Here is a 16,029-nt window from a genome sequence, read left to right on the forward strand (position 1 = left end):
CAGAGAGAGAGAGACAGAGACACAGGGGGCAAGAACAGGGAGTCAGGGCAGGAGCCAAGCAGGAACAGGGACTAGACAAGCACACAGTAAGGTCTTTTTGAAAAACACTTGGCAGGAAAGTTCAGAGATTCACCTCTACCAGGGAAATCCCAGGCACGTCCTAGATCAAGCTCCAGGTCCCATCTGATGATTACCAGCTCATGCATGCTCCACTTTCTCCAGTGGGTGCTTCCAGTAGAAACTGTCCCTGACTGAGGGCCTGGGTCTCCCAGCAGAAACAGCAAGCAGGGCTAGAGAATTCTACTCTTGTATACGCAGCCCACAGCCCAGGTATCTGAAAATAAGCTTGTGCACACATCTTCTCCAAGAGACTGTCTCAGATTGGCTGATCCCCATTCATACTCCAAGCTGAGTCAGGTGCTTGATCTTTTGTCCTTAAGCCAGGCCAACAGCCCAAGGCTACATTCACCCCAACACGATGGTTTGATGTAGTAGCCCTCTAGGGGTGGCTTCACCTCTGTGACTTTGCCAGCCTGCCGAAACCTAGGAACTGAAGTTTCAGAATGTTTCTCAATGAGTAAGCTAAAACAGGATTACAAAGAAACCAAAGGCACTGAAGTGCAGTTAACTGCAGACAAGGTTTGGGTATGAACCCCTTGAGAACAGGGATTGTCTGCAAGGTCAATGTCTAGCATAAAAGCTGCATCTTCATGGTACTTCCTGGGGCTCCGGTGGCGCAATCGGTTAGCATGTAGTACTTATACATACATGGTACTTACAAATGTTTATTTAATGAATGGCTAGAGAAAAGATAGCTACCATCAATCAGCCTGAGGAGTAATTTCATTGCAACTGCCTAGTCACACATCAGTAACCTGCATGTGTCTCACCCCATCTGAAATAATCTAGACCAGGATCTCATCCTCACCAGTACCATAGCAGCTAGCAATGACAGCATTTGGAAGACCAGGAAAACAGCAAAGCTCATGTAATCCACCTGCCAGAATGATTAGAGTAAACAGGCTCTGTCTCAAGAGGACATCTGACTTTGGAAGCATGGTGTTCACACGACCTTTATTCTCCAACAGCTGTAATGAGCAAAAGGAAGGACCTGAGCAGGGCTGTCTCCATTCTCTAGGGCTCCTCCCGTGTCCTGAATTGGTCCTCTCATCTCTGGGAAAGAGACATGACCTAAAGAGCTCAACAAGCATGAGATGTGGCTTTCTAGGTTCAAGTAATAGTTTCAGACTTAGACTGGAACTTTTAGGGCTGGCAAGATGGCTCAGAGGATGAAGGTGCTTGCCACCAAGCCTGGCAACCTGAGTTCAATCCCTAGGACACACATGATGGAAGGAGCCTCCTGCAGGTTGTTCTCCGACCTCCACATAGACACCATAGCAAGCTCTCCACAACACACACACACACACACACACACACACACACACACACATAAATAAGTGTAATAAAAATTCTTATGTATTAACAGAAAACCTAAGGAAGCCGGGAAATAAATTCCAGTCCCTTCACTAAAAATGTATAAAGGACCAAAAGCTTGTTCAAAACAGATTTTTTTTTTTTTTTGAGACAGCATTTTATGTATCCCAGGTTAGTCTTGACCTTGCTACAGAGCTGAGAATAACCTTGAATTTCTGAGTCTCCTGTCTCTACTTCCCAAGGATCAAAGGCATGTGCCCCAAGCCGTTTATTTCACAGTGGAGACTGAAGCCAGGGGTCCACGCATGCTAGGTGAGCACTTTACCAGCTGAGCTCGGTATTCTGAAAAGTCCAGTTTTCAAGCTGAAATGCACTTAGGGTCTCCAGAGTGACCCGAGGGCTTTTCTAGCTATATATGGCCGTCTAAGAGAAGGAAGGACGTTTTCAGTTGATTATAGCTTCAGAAACCTGCAGGTAAGAAGACAGGTTTAGGTAGGCATCCTTCTCTAATTGTTTTTTAAAGAAACTAAGGTCAAAATTTTACTTTTACTAATAATAAATGCTCCAACTCCTAAGCTGTGTGCTTTTCTGGCTTCTCCTTAAGTCATCTGTAGAGTGTCTGTATTTTCCCTAGAACAGTGAGCAACATAATTAAAGGGATCAAACTGTCCACTCTTCCCCAAACACTGAAAGGGGTCAAGAGAAGGGATCACAGCACAGAAAGTGACCCAGGTCTAAATGGACAAGCAGCATTTAGGAAGAAGCCCCCACCCCAGACATAGTTGTCACAGACAAAGTTTCTTTCCCAGGGAGTCCTGCTCACTCAGGAGACATCTAGTCCATGCCTCAGGAAAGGCTGGAGTGTTTCCACTCTTCCCTGCCAAGTCTGAGCCTTTTTATGAGCTCGGTATCTCTCAGAAGCATAAACAGAAGTGACTCTCACAGGGAATGAAGGCAGACAGGCACCTGTCCCTGTTCTCCAGATCAGCCAAAAAGCTGCAGAGCATGGGATCTGGAGACTGTAGGATGAAAAGAAGGGGAAGCACCAAGTGAGTGACTGCTTTTGGTTCCAAAGCCAAAACATGTACACACACACACACCACCACACACCACACCACACCACACACACTTGTATGCAGGGCTCCCGGAAACAGCAGCTGGTCTGCATGAGGAACTCTGCCACTCCTAGAGTCAAGAAACCAATATGATGGATGGTCTTGGAGCCCCACCCCATGAGAGGCACAGTCCAAGAACTAGAGCAATTTACAGCACATCACAGTCTGCAAAGGAATGGACTAATAATCCTCGGTGAAGAGGGCGAGCGCTTTGACAAGGCTGGAGGCAAGGTGAGCTATCCCAAAAGCACAGCTGTGACCATCCCTTGATTGCTGTGTGGCCTTCTGCATCTCACTGGCCTCTTTTCGAAACGGTACCCAACCCTCAGAGAGCTTGAGGGGCATCAGATGCACTCACTGGCCTCTTTTCAAAACGGTACCCAACCCTCAGAGAGCTTGAGGAGCATCAGATGCACCTCTGGAAGATCATTCCTTGCCCCTCCTTGTCAAAGGACTTCCTGTTTTAAGCTGCTGATGGCATGCTGCTCTCTGCTCTAAGCAGAGTTCAACTTCCTTTTGTTTCAGAGTTTTGCATTGGCCTCTGAGGCCATATCCAGGATACAGAGGCAAGTGCATTTCTGTATCCACGCGAGAGCTGGTCGTCTTCCGGTGTCAGGTCTATGTTCCAGAGTTTGGTCAATGCATCTTTACAAGAGTGAAACCATGCATGTGTATACAAACAGACTATTCTGGAAAGGGTTCCTGGTTACTTGACACCTCCCCTAAAAGCCATACCTTTGGGGGAAGATGATTAGGACACCGGATGACCTGTTCCTAACTTCTGAAAAGGTAGCTTGTTCTGTCCATTTGTCAGTGAAGGGGTAGGAGGAACCCAACATTGTCATTTACAACAAGATTTTGTAGTTTGTTTGTTTTTTTAAAAAAAAGGTTCTATGTGGAAATGAGTGGGACAATGATAAAAATAAACATAATTAAAATCCCAAACCAAAACAGCTCTCAGCCCCCATCCCCAGCTAGTCCTCTAAGACCACAATCTCCACATTGTGGACTTGATGCTGGTGTTCTTCCATTTCAGCTACCACTTTATCCTCAGTCCTCAGCTCTGTCTCCAAGATGACCGCTTTGCCCTCAGTGTCTTCAGCCTCAGGGTCTGGGGCCGGGTCAATCTCGATGATGGTCTGCCCATCCTCCGAGGTGCTTTCAACAGCCTGGATTGCTGAAGTCAGGCCGGACTCCATGGCCACCAGCTCCACAGGGCTCACCATGGTAGCCATATTGCCCAGGGTACTCCCATCCTGCATAGTGGTGGAGCTTAGCAGTGCCAAGCTCGATGAAGGGTGGATGGTCACTGTGTCTGGTGAGCTGCTCTTGGCAGAGGAAACCACTGTGGCATAGCGGAAGAGCTGAGGGCCAGAAGGCAGAGTGTGGACAGTCACAGGACTGGAGCCCTGGCTGAGGGTAGCCACCGGAATATTGCCCATTGAGAATGACTGCCCCACAGGGGTGATGGTGATAGGTGAGATGACAGTGAACTGAGGCTGCTGGACAGGAGAAGGGCTCAGGACAGTGGTGGAGGCTGGCCGCTGGAGCCGGGGTCTTTTTGGAGGCTTTGGGGTGCTCACAGGCATTAGTACCACATTTTGAACCGTCTGGGATTTCAGTCTAGGATCTTGGGCTTGCTTTTTTTGCTCTTCCAACTGCCGTTCCAAGTCTATGGGGGAGAAACAAAATAAAACATACAAACAGCTAGAGTTTGTAGATAGAAATCATCTTGGGACCGCTAGCCAGGGGGTCAGGTGACACAAGGTCCTGCCATAGTTTCACATTGTGCAATCTCAAGCAAGTCACACCACTGTTTCCCAAATGACTTCTGGAGGTGATTTTTTAAACCCTTCACAGTAACTGCAATTAATGGCATGATTATGGACAGGGCAACAGTTCAGAACCCGTTCAAGCTGATCTTACTTCACTCAACCCAACATGCTCCTCTACAAACTTTTCACCTCTTGGTAAAATACAAATCAAAGAAGTCTCACATCTTTTTTCTTTTCATATGTATGTGACTTACACCCAGGGTATACACAAGCATACTAAGGACATGCTTTAGCATTGAGCTACATCTCCCAGCATACACATACGTATTTTTTAATTAAATTTTTAATTATTTGTATGTGTGTGGCTGTACATGTGCATGTGTGTACATGTGAGTGCACACGTGAGTGCAGGTTCCTGCCAAGGACAGGGAGGGCATCAGATACTCCAAAGCTGGAGTTATAGGTGGTTGTGAGCCACTAACAGAACTAAGATTATCTCGAAGAGGAGGAAGTATACTGCTAAATGCTGAGCTGTCTTTTCAGCCACACCCGTATCTATTTTCAACTGTACATAGTTATGAGGCATAGTCTAACATTTTTTTTTACCTTTTGTGGTTTATGTGTATAAGTGCACATGTAGGAGATGTATATGTGGATGCATGTGCAGACAAGAGGACAAAAAAAGTATCTCTCTCCTTCAAGACACAGTCACTCATTGGCCTGCAACTTACCAATTCAGCTAGACTGGCCAGCTCCCTGGCTGACTTTATCAATTAAATCTATCATTTAAGAACTTTTAAGGCCAGGCGGTGGTGGCGCACCCCTTTAATCCCAGCACTCGGGAGGAAGAGGCAGGTGGATTTCTGTGAGTTCGAGGCCAGCCTGGGCTACAGAGTGAGTTCCAGGAAAGGTGCAAAGCTACACTGAGAAACCCTGTCTCGAAAAACAAAAACAAAAAAAGAACATTTAAACCAGCCGGGTGGTGGAGGCACACACCTTTGATCCCAGCAGAGGCACAGGGGAGTCTGGTCTACAAAGCAAGTACCAGGACAGTCAGGGCTACACAGAGAAACCCTGTCTTGAAAACCCAAAAACAAAAAGAACCTAAAAGTTTCCAATAGTGTATCAATCTTGGATTAGGATAAAGGACAGAGTCCTCCAGGCTTCGCTGTCCAGTCCGATGTGGCCTTGGGTCACTCCTCCTCCTCCCAGTCCTTCTGCAGGAGCAGACACGATCATCTTAACAGTGGGGACTGACATTCAGTGAACAGTTTAAAATGGGAACTGGATAAAACTACCCCTCAAGCATGCTGGGAACGTAGATCTGGACAGAGTATTTGCCTAGCATGAAGGAAGTCCTTGGTCTGATCCCCAGCATGGGGGTGGGGAGGAGGGAACACTTTAAAAACCTCAACTACTATCCCCTCCCTGTTTTTGCCTTAAAAGGCCCCTCAAACTCAATAGGGAGCCAAGGATGGTCTTGAACTTCTGTTTCTCCTGCCTTCACCTCCCTACTGCTGGGATGACAGACATGTATCACTACACCTGATCTTTTCCTAAGTGTTGTTGGCATTTACTTTGCAGGAAACTGGGGTATATATTTGTGTAGCACACATGTGCCACCACGTGCATTGGCAATCAGAAAACAGTCTGCAGGAATCTGTTTCCTCCTGCCATGTGGGGTTTAGGCATGAGGTCATAAAGCTTGGTGGCAGAACATCCACCCTCTAAGCCATCTCACTGCACTCTTTTTCTTGAAAGACAGGCCTCTGTCATGTGACTAAGGCTGATGATCTCAAGTCCTCCTGCCTCAACCCCTCAACTGCTGGTATTATGGGTGTAATACTCAGCTTACTTATTCTCCTTTCTTTCTTTTTTAAAATCATTCTTTAAAAATTTCTTACTTTGTGGTTTTTTTTGAGACAAAGTCTCTCTATGTAGCCCTGGCTGTCCTGGCACTCACTATGTGGACAAGGCTGGCCTTGAACTCAAGAGTTCCACCCACCTGTGCCTCTCCAGTGCTGAGATTCAAGGCATATATCCCCATGCCCACTATTCTCTTTTTTTTAATGTTTGTTTGTTTGTTTGTTTACTTATTCATTCATTCATTCATTCATTCATTTATTATGTATACAGTGTTCTGGCTGCAGGCCAGAAGAGGGCACCAGATCTCATTACAGATGGCTGTGAGCCACCATGTGGTTGCTGGGAATTGAACTCAGGACCTGTGGAACAGTAAGCAATGTTCTTAACCTCTGAGCCATCTCTCCAACCCTATTCTCCTCTTTTTATGTTTTACAGTACTGGCAGTTGAACCAGGGCTCTGTATAGTGAGTTACTCCATAGCTTTCTCTTTACATTTTATTTTCATTAAAGACAGAGTTTCACTAAATTGTGCAGGGAGACTTTGAAGATGCCATATAGACCAGGCAGACTTGAAACTCAGGTTCTTCCTCCGCAGTCTTCAGGGCAGTGGGGATGACACAGGTGTGTACCACCAGACCAATGCCAAAGTGATTTTCTCTCCTTTCGATTCCTGGCTGTCTGGAATGTAGTCTGCAGTGTTACTCAAAGGCTGCTCAATTCACACTGTGAACCTGTCTCCTCTCCCCTGAGAACTGCTCTCCCTAGTCTCTCCTCCCCTCCTATCTCTTGTGCAGTGGTTGGGTCAAACCCAGGGCACTGCACATGTGAAGCACACAGTCTACAATGGAGCTAGAGCTCCACGCTCCGAATCTTCTCAGTTCTCTCCAGGTCTCGAACCTACAAACCCGACTGTTTTCTTGTGTTTATTTGTCTCTGTATCTGCTTTTCCTTAAGTTCTTTAAAGACCCTGAAGAACGGAGACTATTTTATTCCATACTGTAGTTTTGTTTTTGTTTATGTTTTGTTTTGGTTTGTTTGTTTGGTTGGTTGGTTTTTTTTGGTTTTTCGAGACAGGTTTCTCTGTAGCTTTGGTGCCTGTCCTGGATCTCTCTCTGTAGACCAGGCTGGCTTTAAACTCAGAGATCCGCTTGGCTCTGCCTCCCGAGTGCTGGGATTACAAGTGTGTGCCACCATGCCTGGCCCCATATTGCAGTCCAAAATGAACAAAGTAGCTGTGTTAGATGACCCAGGCGCTCATGGCTTCTGACTGCTAGGTTTAAGGATTTACTGTCTGTGGTGCAGGGATGTGTTTGTGTGGGGTGTACCCATATGTGTGGAGACCAGAGGTCAATAATGGATGTTTTCCTTGGTGACTCTCCACCTTATTTTTTGAGACAGGATTTCTCATTGAATCTAGAACTCCTCAATTTGGCCTGGCTGGCCAGCCAATGAGCTCCAGGCATCCATCTGTCTCCTTTTCCCCAATACTAGGGCTGCAGATGCATGCCCTGAACCTGAGTTTTTCATGTTCATACTGGGGATTCAAACATGAAGTCCTCATGCCTTACAGAACCAACACTTTACAATCAGCCAGCCATCTCCCTAGTCATAATTTATGATTATGACAAACAATAGAAAAGGTACAAAATCCAGTTAGCCACAAGAGCCCTATCAAGAATGTAAAAAAAGGCAAGCTGATGGTGTTGAATGTCGGTGTCTCCTGCCACCACCTTTCTGAGATTATTAGAATAACCTGGTGACACGCCAGCCCTCCAAACAGCACTCAAGATAAGCACACGTCCACATACCTGCCAGGGTGTAGAGAAACTGCCCCTCTCCCTGCTCCACTTGCTTCCGTCTGTTGTCCAAAACTCTCTTGACTGTGTCCATTAGGCCAAATGTATGCGCCACATTGTTCAGAACAGCAGCATCTGTTCAAGACAAAGCACAGGCCTCTAGAGTCCAAATGGCCCTGTGTGATAGTTACAGATCCGAAAGAACCTAGAAATCCAGAGTGGTGCTGCATGCTTGTAATCCCAACACGGGAGATGGAGGCAGTATGATCAGTAATTAAAGGCTAGCCTAAGCTACAGAGTGAGTTCTAGGCCAGCCTGAGCCTCTGATTTGATCACACCTCCCCTCACCCCAACAAGGATGGAACTCTCTTAAACACATTTCAGTCCTGGTGGTGGTGGTGGTTTTCAGAAAGGCTCTCATTGCCCAGGCTGGCCTCAAACTTGCCAAGGCTTGAACTCCGACTTCCACAACTTAGTTCTGGGTGACAGCTGCCACCATGCCTGGCAGCTTATTTATTTCTTTGTTTATCCATTTTTGGTTTTGGTTTTGTTTTTTGAGACAGGGTTTCTCTGTGTAGTTTTGCGCCTTTCCTAGAACTCACTCTGTAGACCAGGCTGGCCTCGTACTCACAGAGATCTGCCTGCCTCTGCCTCCCAAGTGCTGGGACTAAAGGCATGGATCACCACTGCTTGGCTAGCAGATTTTTTTTTTTTAGATTTAATTAATTATTTATTTATTTACTTACTTACTTATTATGTATATGGTGTTCTGCCTGCAGGACAAAAGGGGGCACCAGCTCTCACTACAGATGGTTGTGAGCCACCATGTGGTTGCTGGGAATTGAACTCAGGACCTCTGGAAGAGCAGCCAGTGCTCTTAACTGCTGAGCCATCTTTCCAGGCCTGACTTGGCCAGAGAGTTTTTTGGGGCAGATTTATCATATGTATTTAATTTTGGTTTTGTAACACACTGGAAGATCTTCCTACATAAACAATCAAATAGGTGTGACAGGGTGGTGGGGCAGTGGCAGCATGATGCTCCTATCCCTCCCATTGCAAAGACAAAAAGCAAAAATACAGAAATCGGTGAAACAAATAATCTTTTTTTTTTTTCTTCTTTTTTCTTTTTTTCGAGACAGGGTTTCTCTGTGTAGTTTTGCGCCTTTCCTGGAACTCACTTTGTAGCCCAGGCTGGCCTCAAACTCACAGAGATCCGCCTGCCTCTGCCTACCGAGTGCTGGGATTAAAGGCTTGCGCCACCACCACCCGGCTAAAATAAATAATCTTTAAAAAAAAAAAATCCAGGCATAGTGGTGCACTCCTTTAATCTCAGCACTTGAAAGGCAGAGGCAGGCAGATCTTTGTGAGTTCAAGGCCAGCTGGGTCAACATAGCAAGTTCCAGGACAGCCAAAGCTATATAGTAAAACCCCATCTTAAAACAAATAAAACCCCACAAAAGAGAAACAACAAAAATTCTAAATTTTGCATCTATTTATAAATTCTGACCCATGTTTAGAAGACAGGATGGTAAAATCTGGGTGTGGTGATGGACAGCTCTAGCCCCAGCTATTCTGAAGGCTGAAGCAAGACAATTTGAGATCAGCCTAGGCAACATGAAGAGACTCCCTCTCCAAATAATTTAACAGTCCAGGTATGATAGCCATACCTGTAATCCTAGCATTTGGGAGGGTGAGGTAAAATCATTGTCTGGAATTGAAAGGCCAACCTGGGTTACAGATAAAACCTTGTCTCAAAAAAAAAAACCAATAAATGGCTGGGTGTGGTGGCACATACCTTTCCCAGAACTCAGGAGGGAAAGGTAACAGTAAGGCTAGCCTGGTATACATAGTGAGTTTCAGGACAACCAAGGCTATGTTGAGAACCTATCTTAACAGACAACACAGGCCCTACCTATCTGCACCCTCAGCCTTATCCATTGCAACAGTTACACTGGGTTTTCCCATAATGTGTGTGTGTGTGTGTGTGTGTGAGAGAGAGAGAGAGAGGGAGGGAGGGAGAGAGAGAGAGAGAGAGAGAGAGAGAGAGAGAGAGAGAGAGCGCCAGCCCTGACTCTGTAGCCCAGGCTGGCCTGGAACTCACAGAGATCTGCCTACCTGTGCCTTCCAAATCACCAGACATTGTCACTCCAAGATCTTTGAGCTCTGCCTGAAAGTTTCTTTCTCCCAGCTCATTACATGCCTAACTTCTAAAATTCAGATTCTGCTCAAAGGTCAGCACCCTCAAAGGCCTTTCTTAACTACTATGAACACAATCACCTCAGCTTTCTGTCTTATCTGCTTGTGTCTCATTCCTAGCACACTGGTTTACACCACAGTGGGAGTTAGCTCTGTGACAGAGCATTTCTTTGGTATATGCAAAGCGCTTGCTTTCATTTCCAGGGCCCAAACAATAAGTAAACAGGGCCAGTGAGAGGGCTCAGCAGGGAAAGGTGCTTGCTGCCAAGCCCAAAGATCTGAGTTTGATTCCTGGGACCTGCTTGATAGATGGAAAAAATTGCACGTTGTCCTCTGGCCTCCACATATGCACTATGGTATGGATATTGCCCTCTCCCAGTAAAAAATGAACAAACAAATAAATGTAAGTAAAGGTGGATTTCCTGGCTCAGGCCTCTAGGCAGCACTCAGCAGGGGAGGTCAGAGGATGGAAATTAAAGGTTGACCTTGGCTATCTAAAGTCAGAGAACAGCTTGGGATACATGGGACACTGTCACAAAAAATACACATTAGAGCTGGAGAGATGGCTCAGAGGTTAAGAGCACTGGCTGCTCTTCCAGAGGTCAATTCCCAACAACCACATGGTGGCTCACAACTATCTGTAATGAGATCTGGCGCACTCTTCTGTATACATAATAAATAAATAAATCTTTTAAAAAAATACACATTGAAGGGGGCTAAGGAGTTGCACAACTTTTTGTTTTGTTTTTCGAGACAGGCTTTTACTGTGTAGCTTTTGGAGCCTATCCTGGAACTCACTTTGTAGACCAGGCTGGCCTCAAACTCACAGAGATTCACCTGCACTTGGGAGGCAGAATAGGAGGATTCCTGGTATACAGAACGAGTTCCAGGACAGCCAGGGCTGTTACACAGAGAAACCCTGTCTTGAAAAAACAAAATAGGGGTTGGGGATTTAGCTCAGTGGTGGAGCGCTTGCCTAACAAGCACAAGGCCCTGGGTTCAGTCCTCAGCTCCGACAAAAAAAAGAAAAAGAAAAACAAAGAAAAGAAAAACCAAAATAAACAAACAAATAAACAAGCAAATAAATATAAAAAGAAATAAAGTAAGAACAAGTCGTAGAAGTCAGTGAACATACAAGCTGTGAGGCCTCATTATAACCTTTTTGTATGAGCAAAATACCCTTTCTACTCAGTAAACAACAATAACCTTGAGAATATCTAAAATAGCTATAAGTGAACACACAGTTCACAAGGCCTTAAATTAATAGACTGTGATGCTAATCTAAAGTCTGTGGATTTCATCTATCTCCAGATTATGCATGTGTGCTTCATGTGCACATGCATATATGTCTATATGTACACACATCGCACATATGTCAAAAGAAAGGTCAAGGGGGATGGGGAGAGTGGTTTGGGCACAACTTAAAAGGACAAGCAGACATTAGGGAGAGCCGGATCCCAGCCCGTGAGAGAGACCAAAGGAGGGATCAGGTGTTTACAGCCGGTGATACGTATAGAATTCAGGACCAGCCCGGGCTCCATGAAGTCCTGCTTCAAAACAACAGGGGGTAGGAGACGGACAGCTCAGTGGTTAAGAGCACACACATACTGCTCTTCCAGAAGACCTGAGTTAAATTCCCAGCACCCACACCAAGTGGTGCACAACGGCCAGCTCCGGGGGACTGATACCTCTGCCCTCCATGAGCACTTGTAGTCATGTGCACACACCCACACACAAACACAGACACACACAGACATGTGCGCTAAATAGTTTCAGGTCACTCAACACAAGCTAGAATCATTTTGAAAGAGAAAAACCACAATTTAGAAAATATTCCCATCAGAGTGGTCTGTGAGCAAGCCTGTTTTTCAAGACAGAGTTTCTCTGTGGTGCCCTGGCTATCCTGGAGCTCTGTAGACCAGGCTGGCCTCAAACTCAGAGATTTGCTTGCTCTACCTCCAGAATGCTGTGGTTAAAGGCTACGCCACCACCATGCCTAGTACGAAGCATTTTCTTTCTTTTTTTTCTTAATTTTTATTTAAGTTCCCTGGTGTTTTGCTGGAATGTATGTCTATAAGGGCAATCCTCTTAACCACTGAGCCATCTCTCCAGTCCATGAAGCACTTTCTTGACTGATGATTGATATGAGAGAGTCCAGCTCACTGTGGGCAGTGTCACCCCTTGACTGGTGGTCCTAGATGCTATGAAAAGGCAGGTTAAACAAACCATGTGGAGCAAGTCAGTAAGCAGCACTCCCCCATGACCTCTGCTTAGGTTGTCCCTGCCTGACTTCCCTCAGTGACAGAGTGTGACCTAGAAGCACATGACAATAACCCCTCCCCCCACACCCACACTGCTGTTGCTATGTTGCTTTATCACTGTAACAGAAACTTCAAAACAACATAATTAAAAATAGGCCAGGCCGTGGTGGTGCACGCCTGTAATCCCAGCACTCAGGAGGCAGAGGCAGGTGAATCTCTGTGAGTTCGAGGCCAGCCTGGTCTACAGAGCTAGTCCAGGACAGGCTCCAAAGCTACAGAGAAACCCTGTCTCGAAAAACCAACAAATAAATAAAAACTAAATAAATAAATAAATAAATAAATAGAATCTTTAAAACAAGGTATGACCAAACTGAAGTTTAAAACCCAGTTAATGAACAAAATAAAATAAGGCCAAGGCTATACCTCAGTAGAAGAGTGCTTGCCTAGTATGCTGAGGTCATGTTAAACCCCTAGGACCACATAAATGAACAAAACACTCTCAGGAAGCATGAAAAAACGATGACTTAACTTTTATGAGCTTTACCTTTCTTATCTGTAAAAGGAAGATAATGATACCTTTGCCTCGCAGTTGTGAGACAGCTTTGAGTATTCAAAACTGAAGGCTGTTACCAGGCTCAGCGCACTTACCTGTGACCTGGAAGGGAGCCTGGAGGAGCCGCTGCTGAACTCCTCTGAGCAGCTCTTCTATCTCCTTCTGTATGTTACAGACGACCTCCTCCATCAACCCTACGTCAGCTATGCCTTTCCAGAACATCAAAGTGTCCTCTGGTGCAAGAAGGAGGGGACAGAAGGTAGACAGAGATGTTACCCAGACGCCTCAGCACCTGTCTGTAATGTTTTCATTCCAATTCGAAAGGATTCTGTACTAAAACATGGAAGACTGGCTGCCTCCAGGAGTTGGTACCTAATTATTAGCCCCTTCAGTCACTAGGGGCTTGGGATAATTGCCTGCCTCAATTTGTCATGCCCTTGATTTGTTATGATTCTGGCTATCAAAACAGACATCTCAGTCCAATAAAGATATTCATTTAAATATTAAATAGACATTCAATATTTAAGACTAAGTATTACTTGAATAATTCAATTTTAATTTTGCTTTCAATTAGATAAGAGTTAATTTATAAAGGTTAGATAATAGAGATATTAAGCTAAATATTAATTAAAGATATTCCCTCTAGTTCTACACTAAACCAAACAGCTGGGTGGGAGGGCCTACAAGTTTCCCTAGGGAGGTAGCTAAGTCAAACAGGCAACAGATAGTTATGAAATGAATGGTGAGAAGAAGAGAAGAATGATGAAGCTTTCCTGGTCCCCAGGGAATTAACACTCACTATACTTTATGCTACCTGCTGCCTAATTTTTCCTTCTAACATCTCCAAGTTTGATTTACCTAAGAAATGACCCAGAGATGGGGACAGCTGGTAATAAGAAAAGCATGGACAATGGGGTCAAACAACCAAACAGTTCAGCTCTGACACGTGCTATATGACTAGTCTCGGACCACCTTAACTCTCAGCCCCTCCATGTGTAAACGTGATTTCCAAGGAGATGACCCCAGCTATAGTTAGCACCCATCTTTATGAGGAAGACAAGCAGACATGACGAAGAGGTCCTACACCGACGGGAAGACGGGACTACACTGGAGGGCGTGGCTACACAGGAAAGTACCTGAAATTTCTTCTGATTCTTTTTTGATGCCCTCCTCTGTGGCCATGGTGACAGCGGCAGTGAGAGCCGAGTTCCACTCCAGCCCAGCCTCTTCCATGCTCTCCTCTGAGATGGCAATCTGTGTGATGTTACCTAAGCAGGGTCCATTAGAAACAAAGCCATCAATTTTATGAGGAAAAATCAGTTATCCTCTCTCATAAAGTCAGAAAGACGATGTGATTTTTAGCATGCTGCCTCTTGCCTAGTGTCTATGTTTTAAAATGTAGATCTCTAGGTAAGTCAGGATATACACAGAGTTTTCTAAAGAAAACTTGCCTTTCAAAGAAAAAGCTTTCTTTTTACTCTGAATAGAAAAGGCAAAGGAAAACAACAACAAAACCTTCCAAGGGCAGTCTGCTTCCCAGGCAGGCAGATGTTTTTGAAAGTGACTGAGGGTAGGTATGCCTGTCAGGCCACCCACTGCACACTTCCTGAGGATGAGAAAGACCCAGGGTCATTTCAAAGCAGTGTACTTGTCATGAGCCCTACTATAAACATGTTTGATAGTAAGCATCTGGAATATCTGAAGTTGTCATAGCTAATGAATCAGCCTGAGCTAATGAACCAGCTGGGATGAGAAAGCAAGAGAAAGAGAGACAAAAAAGATCACATAAGAGATCCATGCACAATAGACAGAGACATGGAACTGGAAAGATGGTTCAATGGTTAAGGGAACATGCTCTTGCAGAGGACTGGTGTTCAGTTCCCAGTGCCCATATCATCAGGCAGGTCACAACTGTCTGTCACTCCAGCTCCAAGGGGATTCAACTCTGTTGGCTTCTATGGGCACCCACATATACATGCACATACCCACACAGACAGACACACACCCATACGCATGCACACACATGATTCAAATTAATCTTTTTTGTTTTTTTTTTCCGAGACAGGGTTTCTCTGTGTAGCTTTGTGCCTTTCCTGGAACTCACTCTGTAGCCCAGGCTGGCCTCAAACTCACAGAGATCCGCCTGGCTCTGCCTCCCGAGTGCTGGGATTACAGGCATGCGCCACCATGGCCCGGCCTCAAATAAATCTTAAAACACACACATTCACACACACTACCTTTCAATCGTCTCTAAGAAGCTGAACAAGAACTAAGAAAAATCAAAGCAGCTCCGACAGCCACACGTGAGCTCTACATACTGGAGGACAGCGATAGCCAAAGAGACAGCAGGGCGTGGACAGTCAAGTACAGCTTCTGTTTCTGTTTTTTAAAGATTTACTTATTACGTATACAGTGTTCTGTCCGCAGGCCAGAAGAGGGCGCCAGATCTCATTACAGATGGTTGGGAGCCACCAGCCACACTGACTTATTTTTATTCATCAAAACTTTACTTGAGGGCTGGAGTGATGGCTCAGAGGTTAAGAATATTGGCTGCTCTTCCAGAGGTCCTGAGTTCAATTCCCAGCAACCACATGGTGGCTCACAACCATCTGTAATGAGACCTGGCGCCCTCTTCTGTGTACATAATAGATAAATATTTTTTAAAAAATCAGTTTGGAACATTCTTCCTTTTCTAAGCAAAGAGTCAAATACATGAAAATCTTCTGCTAGACACTTTTCTGAAGTGGCATTTAGGCTCTGAGAGATTTGGTTTTTACTCTCCTATTGGTTACTCTCAGAATGTGTGAGTTCACCAAAAACTAAACCAAATTAACCCCACAAAGACACGTGAGGTGGGTCAGGACTATATATAATTCCAGCACTCGGGAAGCTGAAGCAGAAAAGTCGCTGTGAATCCAAGACCAGCCTGGATGCCCTCATACCCAAGGCTTGATAAGAGCAGCTGAGACACATTTTACACAACTGTGGTGTCTCCAGAGGCCGTGACTAAATCCGCCAGAACTCATATTCATA

General features: G+C 45.2%; 1 protein-coding gene across 3 annotated transcripts in view; it reads right to left on the minus strand.

Annotated features, from left to right (window-relative positions):
- Window positions 1-765: 765 nt before the first annotated feature.
- Window positions 766-16,029, minus strand: part of Gmeb1 (glucocorticoid modulatory element binding protein 1) — a 46,467-nt gene continuing 31,203 nt past the window's right edge. For all 3 annotated transcript variants that reach the window (XM_036179433.1, XM_036179434.1, XM_036179435.1), the window contains exons 7-10: window positions 14,133-14,264; window positions 13,092-13,229; window positions 7,999-8,121; window positions 766-4,221 (exon numbers count right to left, since the gene is read on the minus strand). In XM_036179433.1, coding sequence (XP_036035326.1) covers window positions 3,524-4,221; window positions 7,999-8,121; window positions 13,092-13,229; window positions 14,133-14,264 — 1,091 coding nt within the window. In that variant the 3' untranslated portion in view covers window positions 766-3,523. The remainder of the gene's footprint in view (window positions 4,222-7,998; window positions 8,122-13,091; window positions 13,230-14,132; window positions 14,265-16,029) is intronic.

This window comes from Onychomys torridus, chromosome 2, assembly GCF_903995425.1.
Source record: "Onychomys torridus chromosome 2, mOncTor1.1, whole genome shotgun sequence".
NCBI classification, from domain to species: Eukaryota; Metazoa; Chordata; class Mammalia; order Rodentia; family Cricetidae; genus Onychomys; species Onychomys torridus.